This window comes from Pelodiscus sinensis, chromosome 3 (genome assembly GCF_049634645.1).
Source record: "Pelodiscus sinensis isolate JC-2024 chromosome 3, ASM4963464v1, whole genome shotgun sequence".
Classification (NCBI taxonomy): Eukaryota; Metazoa; Chordata; order Testudines; family Trionychidae; genus Pelodiscus; species Pelodiscus sinensis.
Window position 1 is genome coordinate 138973061 of NC_134713.1, and position 24164 is coordinate 138997224.

A 24164-nucleotide genomic window follows, 5' to 3' on the forward strand; every position below is an offset into this window, starting at 1 on the left:
CAGGTTCACATTCAAAGTCCCTGCTTCAATAACCCATTAATTAGTCACACTAGCAGTGCTGCTCCCCCTCAGCAAACTCTCCCTCTCCTTTCATTGCCCAGAAACTGAACAACACGAGATGATAAAATGTGTCTTTGGACCCAAAATGAAGTTTTTTGTCAATTTTTTCAATTCGTTGCCATTTAGCTCATTTGTCAGTTTAAGTCCATCTGGATATTTTCCCAACTTTTCAGCACTGCCAACAAATTGAAAAATCAATTATTCCCCAGGTCAAGTCACATGAGTGGCCAGCTACTGTTTAGACAAGAACATGCTATTCTAGAAATCAAACAAGCTGGCTGGTGCCTTTGGAGAGAAATCCTAAAGTATGTGCCTTTGTTCAAAGGCTGTCTACGTTGATTAGGTTAACCCCACAGTCCAGTTATGACCTCGCTGAAATTCCTGTACCAGAAAGACGTATGGCTTGTTCCTCTAGGATTAGCAGCGTCCTCACCAGACAGGGGTAACAGGCCTTCAGCCGAAGTGGGTAGGTGGAACTCTGTCACTGTTTTCATAAACCACTGCTCTCTTGACACTACACCAAGAATAAATATTATTGTCAGGAGGGCGCTGCTTCACTCACTGATGACCACGCAGCGCTCCTCACCCCGCCTGCTCAGAGAGGACAATGCTAGTTGTCTCCTGGTGGTGTGAATCTGTGGAGGCAATGTCAGTAAGGAGAAAAGGAAGTTACTTACCTTGTGTAACTCCTGCTCTCTGGTTGTCTTGTCTCTACAGACTCCCCTCCAACCATCTTGTTTGGAGCCTGGTTAATGTTGAAACACCTGAAGGTAGAAAGAAACTGGAGGCAGTTAGCAGGGGAAGGATATTCACACAGGCACCCTCAGTTGTCACTGCTCCTGGAGGTTCGGTAATTGCATGCTTAGGCTACAACAGCATGGGGACAATACAGCCTGAGGACTGGAGATGTGTGAGGTAAGGCTCTCTTGTCTTCCCTGAAACCTTACTTGACATCTTACTGAACAGTTTTGTCATCGTTTTGCTGATCCGCTAACTTGTCATTCTGGACTGCAGTGAACTTTGCATTGTTATTTACATTTGAAACATACTTGTTTTCTAATTTCTTTCAGCAACCTACCTCCCCAACAACCCCTAACAAGCCAGTGGTACCACTGGAGTGGGCATCTGGAGTATTACCAAAGTCTGACCCAACCATCATTAACAAGCACATAAGAAAGCTAGTAGATGTAAGTGTTTGATAGATTATTACTCAAAAGGGGACAGCAACTTTGCCTTTCCTGAGAATTCTAAAGGCAAAACGAATGTCAGTGTTATAGTGACTTGTGATTTTTATGCTTGCACTATCAGACTTTAACTTCACTCTGAAAATCAGAGATCAGGTCAGCAATTTCAGCAATTAAGATGAAAAATCCACATCTTTTTAATCTTTCTTCATATGGGACCTGTTCCAAATCCTTAATCATTTTTGTTGACCTTTTCTGAACCATTTCCAATGCCAATATATCTTTTTTGAGATGAGGCGACCACATCTCTATGTAGTATTTAGGTTTTATATAGAGGCAATCAGATATTTTCTGTCTTATTCTCTAACCCTTTTTTAATGACTCCTAACATTCTATTTGCTTTTTTGAATGCTGCCGCACACTGAGTAGATGTTTTCAGAGAACTATCCACAATGGCTCCAAGATCTTTCTCTTGAGTAGTTATAGCCAAATTAGTCCCCATCATGTTGTCTATAAAATTGGGATTATTTTTTCCAATGTGCATTGCTTTACATTTATCAACATTAAATTTCATTTGCCATGTTGTTGCCCAACCACTTGGTTTGGTGAGATCTTTTTGAAGCTCTTCACTGTCTGCTTTGGTCTTAACTATCTCAAGCAGTTTAGTATCATTTGCAAATTTTGCCACCTCACTGTTTGCCCCTTTCTCCAGATCACTTATAAATAAGTTGAATAGGATGGGTCCCAGGACAGACCCTTGGGGTACCCCACTAGTTGCCTCTTTCCACTTGGAAAACTGACCATTTATTCCTACCCTTTGTTTCCTGTCTTTTAACCAGTTATCTATCCACAAAAGGACCTTACCTCTTATCCCATGACAATTTAGTTTGCGTAAGAGCCTTTGGTGAGAGACCTTGTCAAAGGATTTCTGGAAATCTAAGTACACTATATCCACTGGAGTCATCTTGAGAGAGAAGTCAAAGCAAGTTTGACAGCGTTTGTTAGCCTGAGCATACTATCGGCACAATCAGCCATGTTTCCAAACATCAGGACAACAATTTTCTATTACAGACCTCAACTCCATTCTATTCTGAGCAACATGGTCAATAATCTGTTGATTTTTTTATGGCTAACCAATCATTGGCTAAGATTAGCTCACATAGTATAAACGACCATAGAATCATAGAGTCCTAGATCCCCTGCCCTCGCAGCAGCACCAAGCCCTTTCTAGACCATCCCTGATAGATGTCTATCCAACCTGCTCTTAAATATCTCCAGTGATGGAGATTCCACAACCTCCCTAGACAACTTATTCCAGTTTTTAACCACCCTGACAGGCAGGAAGTTTAATCTAAACATCTAAATAAACCGCCCCTGCTGCATTTAAGCCCATTGCTCCTTGTCCTATCATCAGAGGCCAAGGAGAACCATTTTTCTCCCTCTTGCCTGCGACACCCTTTTAGATACTTGAAAACCGCTATCATGTCCCCTCTCAGTTTTCTCTTTGCTAAACTAAACAAGCCCAGTTCTTTTAGTCTTCCCTCGTAGACAGAAGGCCTTCTCCAGTTTCTCCACATCTTTCTTGAAATGAGGTGCCCAGAATTGGACACAATACTCTAATTGGGACCTAATAAGCACAGAGTAGAGCAGAAGAATGACTTCTCGTGTCTTACTCACAACAATCCTGTTAAAGCTTCCCAGAATCATGTTTGCTTTTTTTGCAACAGTGTCACACAATGATAAACCTGTTCTAAGTGTGGCTGCAGCAATTAGGACCTACTCTTGCTTCCACTGAAAGCAATTGAAGTTTTGCCATTTATTTTAAGGGGAGCAGAACCAGGAACAGCGTCTTTGAGTGCAAAGACCTGGGTTTCTTTAATCCTAGAGATGAGCTATAACTAGGCGTGGAGGTTCAGGTAAAATAGATATGAACAGTCCTGGAGTTCAGGGGAGAAGGGAGTTGGATTTGCAAAATACAAACTAGAAGGGAGTCTGTGGCTATGGGCAGTCAGTGAAGGTAGGGCTAGGGGAGGCAAGCCCCAGCCCTGCCCCACCCCTTCTGCGAAGGTTCCGCCCCCCCACAGGAGCCTCCCCATCCCTCTGCCATGGGGAGGCCCCCACCACCACAGGGAGGGGAGAAGAGAAGAGTGGCCTTGCATTCAGCTGTATTAAAGCATAAAAATCTAAATATATATAAATCTACATAGTTACTAATATAAACCACATCTGTAACGTCATCAAAAAAATCAGGTGGTTTGACAAACTATTTTGATTTTGACACACACCTTTTTTCCATGTAACGAAGTGTTCTGTACACATCTGTACAGTAGAAATGTAAATAGCTACAACGAAATTAAATTAATGTGGGGAGGAGGAGAGTCTTGCTTACTCTGCCTTATGCAATCTTGTGAATTTGGGCCACTATCTGTGTTTACAGTAGATATTATGTCACAGATTGAGTGTGTATCTTACAGTGCAGGGGTCTGGATGTCAAGATATTTATAAACAAAGCAGATTTATAAAGTAGTATATTGGAGAGGAGGGGAAAAGCTTAGGATCTTTTATCAAACAAAATAAAAAAAATCTGTAATACTGAAAAAAAAAGGACCAGGCATTTAATGAAATTAACCATTTCAGCAGGGTCTGGTTAATAGAGTTGGATATTTAACTCATGTAACTGCAAAAATGAAGAGCTGGTTTGGAGTCATAAATGTTCCTTGATTGGATTTTATTTTGCCATTTTGTTGTCAGTGATCAGACAATCACGTCCTTCATCTTTCAGTCTGTTTTTAGGAACTATGATCATGACCATGATGACTATATCTCTCAAGAAGACTTTGAAAGTATAGCTGCCAACTTTCCTTTCCTGGACTCCTTTTGCGTATTGGACAAGGATCAGTAAGTTTTTTATTTTTCTTCAGTGTTTTTGTTTTACTGGTTTTTTAAGTTAAAGAACACACCAGGCCTCCCAGACCTCCAAACTTCTTATATATCTGGCTTTTCACCCAGTAACTTGAAGGGCAATGATGATTAAATCTTTTACCTATTATCATTATATTTATTATTATCTAGCATTTCTATTACAGGAGCTCCTAGCAACCTCCAGTTCAGGGACCAATTGTGCTCACATTTGTTAGACAATCCCTGCCCCAAAGATCTTACAATCAAAAAGATGAGATATATCAGGAAGGTGGATAAAACAAAGGGGTAGAGCAGATGAGGGAAACAAATAATATAGAATGTGCACAATTTTTACCCAATTGGGAATGTTTATTATAATTATCTAAACTTCTTTTGGCCAATTACACAAACAGGTAACATTGATTAGCTAATTAAACCATTTAGAATGTGTAAAAGAAGAATAGAAAATGATATTAAAAGTATCAGTGATGTGGTGTAAAGTCTTTCCTGTTTAATTAGTCCTCAGAAAAGATTAACATCTTGGGGAGGTGTGGTTTTAATCCTCTATAAAGCACTTCAGCATGTGAGTTGTGACACTGCTGGATCTAGTAATACATAAATGAGTTGGCAGAGAAACTATGTCTCTACCCAGATGCTCTAAAGAGATAATGTTGCTCCTTATTAAAGAGCTCAAAGTAAATGTATTGCCTCTCAGGGATAGCTTTCTCTCCTGCCTCTATTATAGTCAGTGATGTAGGGCTAAGCTTTAAGGTGAATCTTGCAGAAGTATTCCCAAATTGCTAATTCTCTCAGTCTTGAGAGCGTCTCCGATGGTTATCTGGTGTGTGACATCACCATCACTAACCAGCATTTTGCCAGTCCATTTTACCTAACTGAAACTACAACAGTTCTGAGATGTCACACCTTATAACAAACACATGTAACAACAAACAAGATGCTTAACTCAGCTGTTCAACACCCAATTTGTAGCCAGGCACGTCAAAAGGAGACAGGTTCTGATAGCTTAATGGAGATGTGCAGGGAGGATTCCCGCTATGTACCCAGACATATTAGCATGCTGTTCTGTGGACCCTGCATTGTGTCCACCACAGATCACACCCAATTGCCTTAACCCACTTGTAGCAAGATAAAAAATGTGAACTCCCCAGAAGTTCCCTCTCCGGGATCAGTGTCTGACTGTGCGGCGTCCTCGGAGGAGGGGATTGTCTCCAACGTTACAAAAAGTTCTTGGCTCCCAGTGATCTCAGTTGCCCTGCTCACCCGCTGACCATTCTCTTCCTTCCTGCCCTCCACACTGCTGTCCGAGGCTGCCTGCGTGTTTTGGGAAGAATCCACAGACCGGCGAGGGAAGCCGATCAGGTTCCTACTAAGGATCACATGCACCTGCTCATAGAAGCAGCATATTTGCAGCGATGCTCCAGACCATCCGTTTACCTCTTTTGTCTTTTGTACAACTGTCTCAGCACTTTTGTTTTCACTTGGCACTTCTGGGTGTCCCTGTCGTAGCCTTCCTTCTCTGTGATCTTTCTGACCTTGGCATAGATATCTGCATTTCTTTTGCTGGTTCATAGTTCTGTAAGAACAGATTCCTCTTCCCACATTGCAATGAGGTCCAGGATCTCCTGCATCCTCCATGCTGGTGCTCCTCAGAGACCCTGGGAACTCATGGGAAGGTGTGCTGCTTAGGTGTGCTGTCAGCTCTCTGAGGCCTGCTCACCATGCTGGTCACACAGGAAATGAAATTTAGATTTTCCGGGGGCTTTTCCTATTCACTTGGAGAGCAGCAGAGCTGAAGATCCTTGCTAGAGTAGTCACTGCAGGGTGCTGTAGGACACTTCAGGCTTATCTAGACTACACTAGAGTGTCGAAAGAGGATATGCAAATTTCACGGGAATTTGCATATCTTCTTCCGATCTCACTTTTAGAAGCGGAGCTTTCGAAAGTGAAAGTAGTTTCGACGTGGCTTTTTCAGCTTTTTCCCCCCTTTTGTCGAAAAGCCGCTCTTCCTCAAAAAATGAGGTTTATGCGGCTTTTCGACAAAGGGTGAGGTTCGCCGAAAAAGTCGCATCTAAACTACTTGAGATTGGAAGAAGATATGCAAATTTCCTCTTTCGACACTCTAGTCTAGATAAGCCCTTCCTGGAGGTCAAGAATATCAATTTTCAAAATGCTGCATCTGCACTACTGCAAAGTCAACCATGCAAGGTCGAATTTTGTGGTTACTCCTCATGAAAACAGGACTACAGAAATTGACTTTAATAGCCCATAAAGTTGACAGAACGGGCTCAGTAGTGTGGACTCATTGTTTAGAAAATAGACCTCATGCAGCTAAGTTTGATTTAAACTCCCAGTGTAGACAAGACCAAAATGTCTTGAAATATATAGTAGATAGCTGTCCCTTTCTCCATCACTGCCCCCTGCTGGCCCAATGGGGTTATAGCTATACTGGTCACCATCTTTGTCCCTTTGCTGCCCCCCTGTGGTCATTCTGCAATATAACTCCCTCCTACCAGACCCCTCCCTTTCCATTTTATATGAAACAACTGAGTTTCACACACATCCAGTTATCCTGGCACAACCGATACCTAACCTTGCGTTAAGTTATGATAAGAAGCTACATGCCAAAAGTGGTGGTCCTAGCTCTTACCATTTAGGACAGTGTTTCTGAAAGTGGTCTGCAGATCCACTCTGAGAAACCTGCTAACTGACCGCTCCCATTTGTTTATTTACCGGCTTTGCAGCCACAGACCTTTGTGGCTCCCATTGGCTCCGGTTCATCGTTTGCAGCCAAGGGGAGCCGCGGAAAGCAGCAGCCCAGTCCAACCCACTCCCACAGCTCCCTTGACTGAAAATGGTGAACCAGAGCCAATGGGAGCCATGAGGCTCTGAGGCTGCAAAGCTGGTAAATAAACAAATGGGAGCGGTCAGTTAGCAGGTTTCTCAGAGTGGATCCGTTTTGAGAAACACTGATTTAGGAGGACTTCTTGAGCAAACGGACTCACAGGCGGATGGACAAATGGATGCACATTTCTAAAATATACAGAAAGGTGTTCTGTACATGAGCATTGTACATGTTTTTAAACAGTTGAATCCAAACATTTCTGCGTGGTGACATTACCATGACATTCTTTTTACAGGGATGGTCTTATCAGCAAAGAAGAAATGATGGCCTACTTTCTGAGGGCTAAATCACAGTTACAGTGCAAAATGGGACCAGGCTTTATTCATAACTTTCATGAGATGACCTATCTTAAACCAACTTTCTGTGAGCACTGTGCAGGATTTGTAAGTATGTTTTTCATACTTTCATGCTTCACATATAGACTTAGTCAGCCTCAGGAGATGATGAACTAACACCCCCCAAGAGGAAATGGGCCCCAGATACCAGTATTAAGAATAGTGTCTTTGGCCTGCCCTAGTATTACAATGAGGAACTGAAAATGTTTACTTTGTGCTGTCCAAATTTTCTTGCTCTGGCTTTTAAATGTTTAAATTTCAAGACTTTCTCTTTGGAAAAGAGAGGCTATGGCCTGGGAAAAGAGGACTGGAGATTCCTAGAAGAAAGTGGGAGAGAATCTCTGCAGAGAGCTTATCTAGATGGAAAGCTAAACCACATTAACTAAAAAGGTGTAAGTGCATTACTTCAAGTGCATTAAACCCGTGTGGACACTCTCATTCAGAAGTAAAGATGGTCTTAGTTAAAGTTAAAGTGAATTAAGGCCTCTTTACTTCTGAATGAGCATACACACAAGGGCTTAAATGCACTTTAAATTCAAACTTTTAATGCACTTTAAATTTGCATCTTTTGTTAATTCAGTCTCCCTTTTGGAGTTGCCAATCCCAGAGAAAGTGGATGTGTGGAGCAGAGGATGTGGATGAAGAAGGCAACACATTATTAATAAATTGTTCTTGGTACCAGCATTAAAAATGTTTTTTAAAATTTCCAATAAATTGTGGCACTTTTAGCAACATGTAGAAAAATATGAAAAATGTTTGATTTCTCCAATATATAAAATTCCATCCATTAATTATAGAGTCCCATCATTTAAACAAATTAATGCTTTATTGAAGCCTATCCTGAGTAGTCAGCAAACCAAATATTTTTGAAAAATCAGTAATAAACCTTTCACCGATTATGCTTCTAACAAGTCATAATAAAAGACTGAATTGGTCTGATGTAAATGCTTTTAAATGAATGGAAAGTACCACCTGAAATATTATGCTGAATTGCCATCTTCTCATCTGAACCTCCATTGAGGCAGCATTATTTTTTTCAATGCATAATTGCTTCCCATATCACTCAGTGGCAAAAACCCAGTCTCTTTTAGGACCAGCATAATATCTGTCTTTTGTTTCTCTTCTTTCTGCATCTTCCTTTTTCTCTGAGTCTTCTCTGTTCTTCCCTTTGTGTTTCCCTGCCTGCAGTAATTCCAACCTCCCTATGGGCTTCACTCACACCCATTCCCAAGTCTAGTTGCTAAAATGATCAGCAGTGGAATAGTTAACATTGACTCGGACGTGTCCTCATGGGGATAGAAGAGGGCACAAAGTTGCTAATGGGGTGCAGGGAAATGGGAGCAGCTGCCCTGTGGCCCAGCAATTTAAAGGGACCCAAGTCTCCGCCCCTTCCAGGGGCACAAAGTCAGGCCCTCTCCCAAGTGCCCACTGGCTTGGCAAGTCTCTCTGCAGCCCTGGGAGGTCTGTCCTTTTCAGGCTTTCTACATGTGCAGGGAGACATTACGGCTTTGGTTATACTTGATTCACATATGGAAGGTTTTCTTTACAAACACAAGTGCTAAAAACTTAGTACATTTTACATGGAAGATTAAATGTTGCAAAAATCTGTGAGTCACAAATGTATCAATAAAGATGGATCTGGCCCATGGACTATATGTTAGATACCTATGAATGAGAGTATTTAAATATTAAGAGATATATTGCCTGTTCAACATTTATTTTATTTTATTTCTTTGTGCAGATGATTGTTAATGAATTTCGATATACTGACAAGTCAACCATGGAGGGCTTACAGCTTTGTTTTAATTTAAAAAACTCATGGTAGAAAAGAGGCAATACATTTATCTTAAAGATTTTTAAAGATCTGAAACCTGCGGAAAAGTGTGCATATAATGCACTCTTCTACTGTGGTCAATACGCTTTAGTCAAAAGTGACTGAGTTCAGTGGAGGAATTTCCATGGCCTGTTATATACAGAAGGTCTGACTAGATAAATTAATGGTCCCTCCTGGCCTTAAACTCTATGAATTTTAAGATCCATTAATTAATCTCCTGCAGCAAGAGAATAGGACATTCCACAAAGCAAATTGGAAGAAAACTTTATAACTAAGGATATGTCTAGACTACAGGTTTTTGTTTTGTTTTGTTTTTCGAAAAAAGTGACCTTTCTTCGAAAAAACATCACCTATGTCTAGACTGCCGTCACGTTCTTTCGAAATTAAATTGAAAGAATGCGGTGGTTTTTTCAACAGCGGTAAACCTCATTTTACGAGGAAGAATGCCTTTTTTTCAAAAGAGCTCTTTCAGAAAAAGGTGTTCTTGAACACAAACAGAGCTTTTTCAAAAGAGAGCATCCAGATTGCTTGCATGCTCTCTTTCGAAAAAGCAGATTGCTTTTTCGAAAGGCTTGTGGCAGTCTAGACAATCTCTTTCAAAAGACGCTTGTAGTCTAGATGTACCCTTTGAGATGATCCCAATGTTCTCTGATCTGATTTCTTGCCTTTTCCATTGTTATAATTTTGGAGGTCATTTTTTGAGGCCTCATCCTGAGATTTCAATAGCAGTCACAGAGGGTGTCTGTGGCAAAGCAGAAATTAAACCTAGATCTCCAATGTCCTAACCATAAGCCCATCCTTCTCCAAAGGACTAAAATATTGGTATTATTTGTCATGTTCTGGAATAATACAGTAAAGCTGTATTATTCTGATTTCTGTTAAATCCAGCCTAAAAATAACAATGTACAAAGGTGGTACTCTGGATAAAGAAAAAGGTCAAAGATATCCATGATGCAAATTCACTGAATCCAATGACATTGTGCTAGACATGAAGCTCTCCCAGACACGGTAATAAGAGCAAAGAAAATTGAACTTAAAAGCTCTTCATGCATTATTTCTGCATTTCAGTTCCATTCATTCAGGGGTAATGCATAGCTCTGAACTGATGTGGTGATTCAAAGTCAAAATGATGTGCACTGACAGTGTGCAAGGCTGAATTGAAATGACAATTAAAGGTCAGTGCTAGCCAATAAAATATCTATTATTAAACACATATGAACATTAAATGTCAAGCTAAAATCTCTTGGCATTTGACAATGCGGAACAGATGTGGCTATGGTCAAAGTTGTATCCAATGTTGTGTTAATGCAATGGGGACCATGCAAACGTTTCTATTTGACTCAGAGCTACCTCAAGTTAGCTCCCAGAAAATCTGTGTTAGACATGTTCAAACTTACTAAGACAGAATCTGTAACTTGACCTCCATTGTGTATCCATGATAACGATGTCAAATTAGAGACTAAAGAATGTACTGTGTTGAATGGATAGGATAACTTAACGTTAAAATGATATTTAGTGGTTCTAGCCCAAATATTAATGGAAGCAAATAATTATCAAAAATGATTTCTTGGTATTTGAAGAATCATAAAGAGGTACCAGCCAAAAGGGCTTGCCAAGTCATGTAAAATAGTGTCAGGTCTGTTGTCACTTTCCAAGCTAATACAAATGGGTACCTCTCTCTTCACACACTAAATGTAAACTTGATTGACATGGCCAAGTAAGTATTAAAAGAAAACAAAAGAAAGGAGAATGTTAGCAATAAAGAAGTGGGCATAAATTATGGATTAAATTCACCACCTGCCTTTATTTTTTCTGCTGTCCCCTTTATTGTTCTTTTATCACCTTCCTTCTAGGTTGGTTGCTCTATCCCATTCACCCCATTTTCCTTTCCAAATCCTTCTATTTTGCCTGCATCCCCTCACTTGGTTTTCCTTTTCGTGCTTTCCTCTGCCTTTTCCACACTCCTGCTTTTCCATTTTTTTTGTTTCCTTAATCCCCAAAGTTTTTTCATAACCCTGTCCTTAAATTTTTCACATGCACTTACATGCACACACACACACACAACTTCTCTCCACGTATCCAGTTTGGCTCTATGTCCCCACTCCCTCCCTCTACTGTTTAAAAACGTATTTCTGCCCTCCAAACTTGGTGTTTTCGGTCCAGTTTGTCAGAATGGTACTCCAGGTTCTTTATACTGATTTACAATGGCATTGCCTTGCTCCCACATCTCTCTGTCTCCCTCACCCCCTCAATCATCTCTGAAGAAGAGGCAGCGGCACCATCTAGGCTTTTGGCTAAGGGGTCAGTGTTGTCTTGATGATGGGTTCGCCTCTTCTCAAGCTGAGATTGTTGCTTCTGGTTGTCTACCCCTCGGAGCAACCCTCCTTGTAAATTCCTGTCACCTATTGGATGTGGGGTACACATAAGAGCTTACTGGAATTTTTTACTATCCACTTCTGTATGACCATACCTGTGTTAAGAACATAAAAGCAGCCAGAGTGGATCAGCCCAATGGTCCTTCTAGCCCACAATCCTGTTTGCTGACAGTGTCAGATATCAATGCCAGATGCTTCAGAGGGAGTGATGATTATCCATTCTGCTCAAATGATCTATCCTGTGTCCTGCAATCCTAGATTCTGACAGAGGCTAGGGATACATCAGAGCACGGTGCTGAGTCCCTGCCCATGCTGGCTAATAGCCCTCTGTGATCTTATCTAGGATGCTTACATTCAGGCTAACTTTATTAACATTTAGCAATGCACAAGTTGCTTGTTAAGAGACTAATGCTACATCTTCCGCATGTGCATGCTGTCTCATTTACTTCAGCAGGACTTCTGGGGGGATAGGGTTACAGGGTTGAGGCCCACGGTCTATTTTCAAGCAAGTTTTGACATTTGTCTTCAGCCATTTTTGGAAAAAAATTAGGTTGCCAGCACCTAAGTTTCCAGGTGCTCAGGGCTGCAGCAGAAAGAGGTGCCCCTCCCCTAGCCCAAACCCTGCTGCAGCCAAGGGAGAGGCGTCGTTCCCACGATCCCTGTGCTGCTGCAGCAGAGAGAGGTGCCTCTCCCTCGTCCCACCCAGGTGCAGTTGCAGGGAAAGAGCTGTGGGGAGTCTTTTCTCCCTGCTGTATCCCCTGATCAGTGACCCCACCCCAGACCCTGCACCCCCAGGTGGAGCCCTCCCCCCACCAGTCCCCCTCTATCCCTGAGCCCTCCCCAGACTCCAAACCCCTCAGCCCCACCTTGTCACATTAATTTTGTTACATGAACCAATATGAAGGTGATGTATCACATATCTCCTCCATACTGATACACATAACAAAATGTGGCGAGGAGTCCTGTGGCACCTTATAGACTAACTGAAGTGTAGGAGCATAAGCTTTCGTGGGCAAAGACCCACTTCCCATGCATCTGATGAAGTGGGTCTTTGCCCACGAAAGCTTATGCTCCTACACTTCAGTTAGTCTATAAGGTGTCACAGGACTCCTCACCGCTTTTGCAGATTCAGACTAACACGGCTACCCCTGATACATAACAAAATGTGTATTCCACACGTGTGGGAAAAATTAGAGGTAACACTGGCCAGAACCGTCTTTTATGATTTATGGGTTAGAAGCTGCTATAGTAAATGAGAGCTGAATTTTTCTGGGTTAGAAGCTGCTATAGTAAATGAGAGCTGAATTTTTCATCTGCATTATTTTATCCTGACATACCTGGACATCATATGTCATCCAAGTAGCCGGAGAATGGCTATAGCAGCATTGCATAGCTAGATTGCATTAAGCAGTGTTATACTTTATGCTGATTCGTTTAGTTTAATTGACAAGATGGCAATTTTTCACCCATTTCTGGAAGGAGGCATGTTCTGTGTTTCCTCTCCTATGCAAGCTTAATTGCTGATAGTAGAAGTGAGGGTTGAAGCCAGTCTAGGCTTATCACAACTGGAGGAGGAGTCCTGTTTAACAGGAAGGGTGTTGAGAGCAGTTATATCCTGTTTGTGCTTTTGCAGCTATGGGTACTTCCTTCATTTATGACCTTGCTTTCCTTCCCGCTTTCTTTTTTGATTCCTTGATGCTCTTTTGTCTTTCATTGCAGCTCTGGGGTATAATCAAACAAGGATACAAATGCAAAGGTAAATACATAAAGCATGGATGTCGTTTTCAAGACAGGTATTCTAATGTTTGGCACAAATACATCAGACTCATTTTTGGCAAAAACATTCTGTTCATCCAAATTTTGCTAAGTCATTTGCAATACAATTGTCAGTAACCAGTGAAATTTTACTGTTGTCAGTCACCAGCTGCATGTTAATACACTACAAGCCGAAAATCCAGTGTGATTTCTAACTTAGTGCTAGCCAGTGATTAGAATTTATATTGGGAAAACTCTCTCACTCCAGGTAAAGTAGAGAGAAATCCTGAAGTATTTTAGCATTTTGGTTTGGCCCAGAACTTCAGGAGATCCATGTGTGCTGGCAATGCTCTTTCTTCTTCCTGTCGGATAAGCCTCGCAGCCTCAAAGGCAATAGCAAGAAGGAGCTACTTGCTGGAAAGATCATCAAGTTTTTAGTTCCTAAAATACCTTAGAGATTGAGATGTCATTTCCAGGTTTCTTCCAACTCCAATATAAATTGCATTTAAAAAACCCACACACCTCACCTGCAATGCTTCTGGGTCCTGCCACTTGAATCTTTTCTGCAAACTTGTTCCTTAATTGTTGTATTTTTTATGAAGTACAGGTCTGCGCCAGTAAGAGACATAGAAAATAGCATTGTGGATTCCATGATTCTTCCATTCTCGTGATTGCTAGTGCTCACTTTGATGCTTCACGATACTAGATGCATGCAGGCTCCTTTTCTTTGCAGACACTCAGAGCCTCCCTGGACTTCCCAGGGACAAGTAACTTATGGTATATTATTTTCAAAGTGCAGAATGCTCCCATTCTTCTTGACCTGTATTTGATCATGTGGATCATGGCTCTGTCTATTTTCCCTTCTTCCCTGCACACTGTTGCTCCATTGCTCCTGGGAAAGGCATCCATGACACAGTTGACATCCTCCCAGGAGCCCCCTGGAAGCATCTGTGCCAGGCCACTGTTTGGTCATGCAAGGGACTCCATCACTATTGGTTTCTGTCCTCCCCCCCCCCCCCAACAGCGTGAGGGCCATTTGCAATACAGACCTTTATTAAGAAAAGGAAGAGTAGGCAGGGCTTGCAATGCCTGCCCTGAAAATTCAACTTGAGAACTGGAAGTCAAGCTGAACTTTCTCCTGTTCATGGCTCATCCCTGGCCCAAATGAGGTCTAGTTAAGGGGATGTAGTCTGGTAATTAAGAGCACTGGAGTGGGACTGAGCACCTGGGTGACCTTGAGCAAGACGCTTCCCCTCTCTGTGATTCATTGCCCCAAATGTAAAATGGGGATAATGACTCTGGCCTCCTTTGTAGGGCGCTTTGAGAGTTACCGGTGACTGCTAGGGATGTGACTGTGTATACGAGTACGTAGTTAACTGATGAGCCTGGGTTCATTGTTAATCTCGGTTACATGCAGCCCCTCCTGCCCCCGCTGCCTCTGATACAGAGACAGAGGGGGCAGGAAAAGGCGAGAGCCAGTGCATGTGAGGAGCCTGCTGGCTTCCTGCAGGTGCTGGCTCCTGTTGAGCTAACTGCTCCCTCCCCTCCCACAGAGGCAGCAGCAGGGGGAGAGGACCGGTTTCTGCGGAGCCACCTGCACCTCGCCTCTCATGCTATTGCCTCTAATACAGAGGCAGCAACATGCTGGGGGTAGGGGTGGCGGGAACAGAAGCCGCTGCTCACAAGGAGCCGCCTTTTAAGCCAGCTGCCTGCAAGCACTGGCTCCCACCTCTCTCCCACCCATCCCCTTCCCCGCATGTGTAAACGTGTTCCTGCTGAATTTTTCAGCAGGTCATGTTTATACAAATAAAAACATTTTAACATCCCTACCTAATGCTGCATAAGAGCCAGATTGTGTTTATTGGGGTTTGGTTTACTAACATGCAATTGGAATATACTCCTTTGCAGAGCCCGGGTGACATGTACTGATGCATGACTGTCAGAGACTTCAGCTTGACTTTCAGATCCCAGAAGGTTTGCAGGGCAACAATTTCAAGAATCACCTGTGAGCATCCGCTCTTCCATATAGCAATGTCTGAGTTTTATGTAGCTGTACAAAAATCAGGAATTTTCAAGGCCTGGTGGTGGAGGATAAAGTGCACAGGGCACCGTGCACTGATTAGATTACATGTTATGTAGCTGTTCAAAAATCAGGAATTTTGTATATATTGCTTACCACACCTCAGATACACTCGCCCAGGAACCTACCCCTGTAACAAACCCTATTGCCAACTCTGTCCCTGTATCTATACAAGCGACACCATCGCAGGACCTAACCATATAAGCCAAAACATCAGGAGCGCATACAGCTGCACATCCTCTAATGTGATACATGCCATCAAGTGCCAGCAATGCCCCTCTGCCATGTATTTTGGCCTAACAGGACAGTCTCTGTGACAAAGGATAAATGGACACTGTGACGTAGTGGGGGCAGGGCTGGAAGAGAGTTAGTGAGTTGCTGGCTGGAAGCATGGAGGAGACAGCCTAGGGAAAGGGACTGGAGTTTAGGGGCCCAGTCTCCCCCATCTCAAGGGGGCCTGAGGCATCCTAGCCCAGCTCTGTGACCAGATTACATCTGTGCTGTGCTGTATCCTGGAGAGGCAATAAACTCCCTCTATTCCACCGGCTGGTGCAGTCTGTTTGTGCCATTTCGGGGTGCAGGAGACGGGGGACCCCCAACGCGCCGTCACAGACACAAATCAGACATCAGGAATGGGAACACACATAAACCTGTAGGGGAACATTTTAACCTATCTGGACACTCGATCATGGAGTTAAACTAGCCATTCTTCTGCAAAGGAATTTTACCACCCAATTGCAGAGAGAGACTGCTGAACTGGAATTCATTTAGAAATCTGACACTGTTCAACCTGGGCTTGAATAAAGAAATTAACTGGTTAACACACTACAAAGCCAATTTCCCCTGTCTTTGACATTCACATAAAAAACTATGAATAGGAAACATCCAGCCTACTTAATTAGCTTTTACAACACAGGTCCTACAATTGACAGGTAACTGCTTTTTCTGTTCTACATATCTTGGATTCTGTTATTTCCACTCCAACTCATCTGATGAAGTGGGTTTTACCCATGAAAATTCATGACCCTATACATTTTTTTTAGTCTCTAAGGTGCCACAGGACTACTCATTATATATTACATACATTACTCATTACGGTAGTATATATCGTAATGAGTAATCTCTTTGTAATGTTTCCTGGCATACATGAACATAGTGATGTTTGAAACTAGGGATATAAAATCCCATTTAATTGGTTAACATATTGTTTAACCGGTTAATTGATTAAAGGGGAGGTGGGGAGGCACTCCAGCCCATCTGGGACAGCCCCGCTGCCCTCCCCCGGGATGGAGCAGCCCACTGACCAGGCTGGAGAGGCCTCTGCCTCCAGGGGGCGAGGGTACCCCACAAGGAAGGGCTGCTCTAGCCCAGCCTGTGCAGCCCCCATTCCATGGCAGGCAGGAAGCTGCTCCAGCACCCACCGGTTAACCTTAACCAGGGCTTACTGGTTAACCAGTTAAACATTCACATCCCTATTTCATAAACTAAAAAAACAACAAATGGTCTGGTAGCACTTTATAGACTAGCAAAACATGTAGATGTAGGTGATAAGCGGAATTCTGTTATTCCCCTTCTTAGGTCTGTCTTGAAGTAGTTCATGTCTGGGTACTTGTCTGTGTGTATTCTCGCATTAATACTCTTCCTATCCATTGCTGTCCTTTGATCCTTATCTGCTTCTTTTTTACTATCCAATCTTCAGGTGTTATAGATCACCAGTTCTGCCCACTTGTATTTCCCTTTGTTATTTTCATACCCTCTGCTCCTTGTTTCCCGCTCCCCCTCCTTTTTTCCCCCTTCTCCCTTATTTATTTTGGTTCTGTACATCCTAAACTCTAGTCGTCTGAAGAAGTGGGCCGTGCCCACGAAAGCTCATGATACCATCTATATGTTTTATTAGTCTATAAAGTGCTAACAGACCATTTGTTGTTTTTGTAGTTTATCCTGTACTGACTAACTCGGCTACTCCCTGAAGATCTCTATTTGAAACAGCATTAAACTAAAATCTGCTATGGAACGTTTATTGCACACAAGCAAAGTCTGCATGGACCAACAAATATGTAGCACATTAGTGCATTTTAGATATAACACGGTCTTAGCTTGGCATTACTGCTATGTGGAGACAAATCCTGAGATGCAAGTAGCCATATCTGATGGTTTTTCTAGTGTTCATTAGATAAATGCAGATTTTTTTTTAATTTGGAGGTATTTTATTAGTGCTTATTGGTTATACCCAAAATTCAGAAGCCCTAAACATAAATTGAAACACCCCCCATGTTTGCCACATCAAACAAAAGACCCAGCTTGTCCATGTTTCTGGAGATTGATCCAGGGAAGCAGATTCTTTGCAGCTGGTGACCTGCTCAGATCCGTTTATTGACCCAGCAGTGACTGGATCTACATTTGGCCTCAGTGCCTCTCTGGTGCCATTTTGAAACATGCACACCTTGGCTGACTTATCTGTGCCAACCACCCATTCGGCAACCCACGCATTTCCCTTGCTTTTTGTCTTCTCCAGATCTTTTTGATCAGAATGTTTGAGCGTGTATGTTTGCGCATGGCCCACAGGAATCACCTGACACCGCAGCTAACTCTCAGTGATTTGGCAATTGTTTTTAACAGATTGTGGTGCCAACTGCCATAAGCAGTGTAGAGACCTGCTTGTGCTGGCATGCAGGAAGTTTGCAAGAGGAACCTCCATGGGCAGTAGTCATGGTTCTCTGCCTAACAGTCCTTCTCTTCCTCCAGGTAAAAGCAGCCTTTATTACTAATTTACACTCATTTTGAATGCGCCCAAGATCCAAACCGCATCTGCATATACAGCAGACTCTGTGCTGATGAATTATAGGACCATATTTAGGCACCCATCCTACTGTAGTTCCCATCTACATTAAGATCTATTGTATTCTTCAAGGGCATAATTACAGTCCTCACAGAAGGACTCATAGCTACAATGCTTCTGGGGCCTTTGAAGGAGCAAATGCTGGAGCAATAGCTCCATTTCCATTTGAAATGGCACAGTTTATATTGCATTTTTTTAGACTTCCATAAAACTATATCTATTCAAGTTCTTACTACCCTACCACATAACTAATAATACAGTAAATACACTTCTCTCGGTAGCCGGACAACTGTGCTGCCAATAGCTGGGGGATGTAGTGATACTACTCCAGCCTTATACAATCCTTTACTTCCCCTTGTAGCCTCTCTCCCCATTTGCACATGTAAGGCCAGCAGCAGTCCAAAAATGGAATATGGGCACTGCAAAAATGGGATCCATGTCTGTACCACCTCCTTCATATCAAAGCTAATCTGGGGCCCAGAGGTATGTTTCCATACCATGGTAGAGCTGCCATTCCATCCCAAGAAAAATGTTGCCTGAATCGGATAGGATTCCTTCATGGCTTACTGCTACAAAGTGATCCCTTCTCTCTCCCTAATTTTGCTTGCTTTAAAAAAATAATTTTATAAAGCCCCATGCAAACACACTGCACTATATAATAGCTTCATTGTGACACCCTTGCTCACACTGAATAGCAGTTTACACCAAGAAGGCAATGTCTACATTACAGAGTTTTTCCGGGCTACCCCGGAAAAACTCTGCCGCATCTAGGAAACACATCTGCTCTTGAAGAACAGATATGCGTTTTTGGCATCCCTGTAAACCTCATTTTATGAGGAAGAAGGGATGTTCTGAAAAAGGGTTTTTTTCTGACATTTGGCCCAGTGTAGACAGGCCAAATGTCGGAAAAGCCTCTTCGAAAAAAGCTACGCAACTTGCAGTTCACAATTTGCATAGCTTTTTCCAGAAGAGCAGTGTAGCATAGACATAGCCAAAGAGTCCTGCTGAAAAATCAGTGAAGTTAACCAAGGTAATAAAGTCCTGCTCCAAATAAGAGTGGAAGAAACAAACCCTGGATGTTAAATAAATTAGAGTTGAAACTTGCCTTAGCAGATCCCTGCTGAAAAGTTCTTGAAAGCATTTAGTGATCTTGAAGTTGTATATTGAAAATAAATTATTTCAATCTCTCTCTTATAGTACAAGATGAAGTATTTGAATTCCCCAGTGTTGCTACTGGGCATCAGGATTTAGATGGCAGAGCGATCACCCTAGTGACCGGCTCGTCTCGAAAGATTTTAGTCTGTCTCCAGCGGGCTACTACCAGCCAAGCAACGCAGACAGAACCATTGTGGCATGAACCTGGCTGGAGTGACTCAGGTTCCCATACTTTCCCCAAAATGAAATCCAAATTCCACAGCAAAGCCGGAAAGAACAAAGGCTTTGCAAAATGGGAGAATGAGAAGCCCAGTATACAGGCCCATGTGGATATTGAGGTAGAGACCACAGAACATTTGCTGGATGAGAACAGAATAGAAACACTCCAAGAAAGACAAGAACCTGAGGTGAGTAGTAAAGTCCGAACAGGTCTGTTTAAAATCAACTACCACTGAAGGTATGCATAAACTATTGTCTGTGTTTTTAAACACTGTTTTTGCTGACTTTTTTGTAGCACATAATAAGATTTCAGTCATTAAACACTAACTTATCTAAATATATAAGCATCTATTTATATAAACCCAGACTTTGTTGTGTTTATTTTTTTTTTTTACTTTAACACTGGGGATGAGTTTTTTGTGCTTTGGCCAAGTGGACTCTTAGAAGTCAGATGTTCTACTTGTGGATTATTTTCCTTCTGAAATATTAAATACATAAAATAATCTGTGAGTAATCAGATCATATTCTGCACTGTTGTACCAGCAAAACACAGAGTAACTCATTGGATTCTAGTGTACATGAAAGCAGAATGTGGCCAATTATTGCCAGGAGCAGTAAAAAAGATTATATTCTAGCACAGTTGGTCAACAATGGCAGTAGATCTCTGAGGTGTAAGAGTGTGCTTGTTTTTTGGTTACAGGATAGCTGATCGCTTGCCCTGAAAGATGGAGGACAATTAAGATGCCCATTAGAACACAGCAAGATGTGGAATGCGGTAGACCACCCTTTGGCTATGGAAACGATTATTCCTGTAGCTCACGTTTAAACCTTATGAATCCAGCAGACAAACCTTCCTGTTATCTTATTTAATAGGATGTTAGAGTCAAAATGCACTATTTATTTTCTCATATGATTAAATCGTCTGTTGAACATTGCTTAGACAGAGCACAACAATGTGTTATGTGACTGTGTTACGTCTACTCGTTTGATACTTCTATAGGTATATGCCCACAGGTGGAAACTGTTTCTACAGACAATCCTACAGTCATACAAACCAATGAGGATAAATTGTCTCCTCTTTGGAAACCTCACATCAGCTCATTGTGTCTGTCTGTAGCAAAGGAGATGAGGATGGCATCTGAGTTTCCAAGCTAATTTGATAAAGCTCCATATTCAGATGTTCATAATGACATTTTTGTTGGAAAGACCTGAGTTTATGTTCACTGATATATATCATAGGAGCCTTTGGAAAGATGAGAATTAATTCTCTAGGATGCACTTGGCACGCCGGTATTCAAACTTTTAAGATGTTTACATTCTTCTCATTAAACTTAAGTGTACTGATGTGCCGCACAGGCACATACAGGGCCATATGAGAATGGATTTTCAAACATGCAACATGCAGTTAATGGACTGTAGGAATTTCAGGACAAATATCATTATTCATATGTCTGGTTGTACAATAAATGGAGAGATGCCCTCTCCCCCAGCACTGATTATGGTAAAATTAATATGCAATAAACATTTTAGTTTTACTTTTTAATGTCCTTTTAATCAAAACTGAAAATATCTAAATAAAATGTAACACTAGATTTCATGAAGAACCTTGAATTTAGGAAATTCATTGTCTCTGTGTCGACTTGTTCATAGCCAATCTCCCCCATCATTATTTGTCAGGGTCTTAAAACCTAGACTTTGTTACCAAACCTGCAGAACTGACTCTCTTCGGGAGAGTTATATTGTCCAGAATGGAGGGAGTTCTGCTAATCTTATATTCTGGTTGTGCTGGAGAGTGGCATCTTAATTTTCTTCTGCACAATTCAAGCTAGAGCAGATAGGCCATATGGAAGCAGGTCTGATTCTTGCTATGAGGAAATGTCAATGGATCTGGCAGATCAAATTGAGCAGGGTCAGGGCAGTCTTTCTGGGACCAAAATAGCATTGACCAAGTAAAAGCAAACAAATCGTCTTGCCTGGATGAGCATCATATAGTATGCCCTGAGTAAGATCTAGCCACTGAGCACTGGAATAGGTTACCAAAGGAGGTAGTGGAATCCCCATCCTTAATGGTTTTTATGGCCAGGGTTGACAGAGCTCTGGCTGGGATGATTTAGGTGGGGTTGGTTCTGCTTTGAACAGGGGGTTGGATTCAATGACCTCCTGAAGTCTCTTCCAACCCTAATTTTTTATTATTCTGTAAATGTGTTTTCCCAGGGACCAGCCCTGAAACCTCAGCCTGGGCTTGGAGAGGGAAGTTGGGCTCACTCTCATTTTGCACATCAGAAAATGAAGGTCCTGCAACCTTCAATGCCAACTGTGCCATTAGACGAGCTGCACAGGGGTGAGTGGCTGGCATTTAGAGATCAATGCTACGCTACTGCTGAGGGATAAGCAAAACAGAATCCAGCGCACTCTGTCACTCAGCTGTGTTGGCTCTTCAGGGCTAAGAAGTGTGTAAAACAGTGAAAACACATTTTGGGCACTCAAGCAGGCAGATGGGTCTCTTAATACATCTAGGAAAAAGAACTGGGGTACGTCTACACTACAACGCTAATTCGAACTAACTTAGTTCGAATTAGTTAATTTGAACTAAGCTAATTCGAACTAACGCATCCAGACTAAAAAACTAGTTCGAATTAGCATTTTGCTAATTCGAACTAGCATGTCCACATTGAGTGGACCCTGAACTGGGGTTAAGGATGGCTGGAAGCAGTGCCGGCAGGGCATCAGAGTAGGACTTAGAGCGTGGAGCTGCTGCCTCAGGCTAGCCGAGGGCTGTGCTTAAAGGGACCCGACCCCCACCCCGGACAGACAGTTCTCAGGGGTGTCCCGCTTGCAAAGCAGTCCTGGCTTGGATTGCCCGGAGTACCCACACTGGGCACATCACAGCACTCGGCCATCAGACCAGCTGCACTTGCTGCAGGCTGCCATCTGGGGAGAGGGGGCAATTGGGGGGCTGCAGGAGAGCTTCCACCCCGAGAAGCCTGCAGAGCCAGCCCAGTCCTCCCCATCGGGGGCTTGTGCCCCATTCCTCCCTCACCTCCTTCCACTTACCCCTCCCTAGCCCCCCTTCCTCATGTACAAAATAAAGAAAATGTGTGCTCAAAAATAGAATCTCTCTTTATTGAACAAAACTGGGGGAGACTGGGAAAAGGAGGTGGGAGAGGGGAAGAGAGAGGCTGGGAGAGGGGAGGGCAACTAAAATGATCAGAGGTTTGGAACAGGTCCCGTATGAAGAGAGGCTAAAGAGACTGGTACTTCTCAGCTTAGAAAAGAGGAGACGGAGGGGGGATAGGCTAGAGGTCTATAAAAGCATGAGTGGGGTGGAGAGGGTGCATCAAGAAAAGTTTTTCATTAGTTGCCATAATAGAAGGACTAGAGGACACCAAAGGAAAGGAATGAGTAGCAGGCTTCAAACTAGTAACAGAAAGTTGTTCTTCACAAAGCAAAGAGTCAACCTGTGGAACTCCTTGCTGCAGGAGGCTGTGAAGGCTAGAACTAGAACAGAGTTTAAAGAGAAGTGAGATAAAGTGATGGAGGTTAGGTCCATGGAGTGGTATTAGCCAGGGGGTAGGAGTGGTGTCCCTGCCCAAAGTTTGTGGAAGGCTGGAGAGGGATGGCACGAGACAAATGGCTTGGTCAGTGTCTTCGGTCCATCCCCTCCAGGGTCCCTAGGGTTGGCCACTGTCGGCAGACAGGCTACTGGGCTAGATGGACCTTTGGTCTGACCCAGTACAGCCATTGTAAGCTCAGGGCTCAGGGTCGGGGGTCTCAGTGGACCAACTTGATTATCATGCACACCTGCTCCTGGGTGGCCAGGCTGGCAGCTCTCCTGCCCTAGACGGCCACTTTCCTGTGCCTAGTGCGGAGGTTGTGGACGAGGTCCATGATGTCCACACTAGACCAGGCGGGTGCCCGCCTCTTGCAGTCCCAGGCAAGCTCCTGGGAGCCACCAGCCTGGTCCCGGGAAGAGGGGGAGGGCTGGGGGGCATCGGGTGGCTGGCTTGAGCTGTGCCAGGTGCAGGGTCTGCTGGCTGGGTGCTGGCAGGCTTGCACCTGGCACGGGCATCGTAGCCAGCCTGTGCCCCTTTAAGGGGTCCGGGGCCGGGAGGGGGGCATACGAGTTTCCCTGGTGTTGGCCAAAGTGGCCACCAGGGAAAGCTGGGGAGGGCTAGCCTCCCACTAGTTCGAATTAAGGGGCTACACACCCCTTAATTCGAACTAGTAAGTTCGAACTAGGCTTAGTCCTCGTACAATGAGGTTTACCTAGTTCGAACTAAGCGCTCCGCTAGTTCGAATTAAGTTCGGACTAGCGGAGCGCTAATGTAGCGCCTATCAAAGTTAATTCGAACTAACATCCGTTAGTTCGAATTAACTTTGTAGTGTAGATATACCCCTGTTGAGTAAAAAGGTATCATTTTTACACAGTCAGGCTGCGTCTAGACTGGCATGATTTTCCGGAAATGCTTTTAACGGAAAAGTTTTCCGTTAAAAGCATTTTTGG

The 24164-nt window shown here is 43.0% G+C and overlaps 1 protein-coding gene across 5 annotated transcripts in view; it reads left to right on the top strand.

Moving 5' to 3' along the window:
* Positions 1–22938, top strand: part of RASGRP3 (RAS guanyl releasing protein 3) — a 79731-nt gene extending 56793 nt beyond the window's left edge. The window contains exons 11-17 of one of the 5 annotated variants that reach the window (XM_006131317.4): positions 1131–1247; positions 4027–4142; positions 7304–7451; positions 13332–13368; positions 18067–18192; positions 19484–19848; positions 20361–22931. In XM_006131317.4, coding sequence (XP_006131379.1) covers positions 1131–1247; positions 4027–4142; positions 7304–7451; positions 13332–13368; positions 18067–18192; positions 19484–19848; positions 20361–20369 — 918 coding nt within the window. In that variant the 3' untranslated portion in view covers positions 20370–22931. Of the gene's footprint in view, positions 1–1130; positions 1248–4026; positions 4143–7303; positions 7452–13331; positions 13369–17962; positions 18001–18066; positions 18193–19483; positions 19849–20360 lie in introns of those variants that run through there. The other 4 variants (XM_075924983.1, XM_006131318.3, XM_075924984.1 and 1 more) reach the window with 4 other exon arrangements.
* The last annotated feature ends 1226 nt before the right edge of the window (positions 22939–24164 follow it).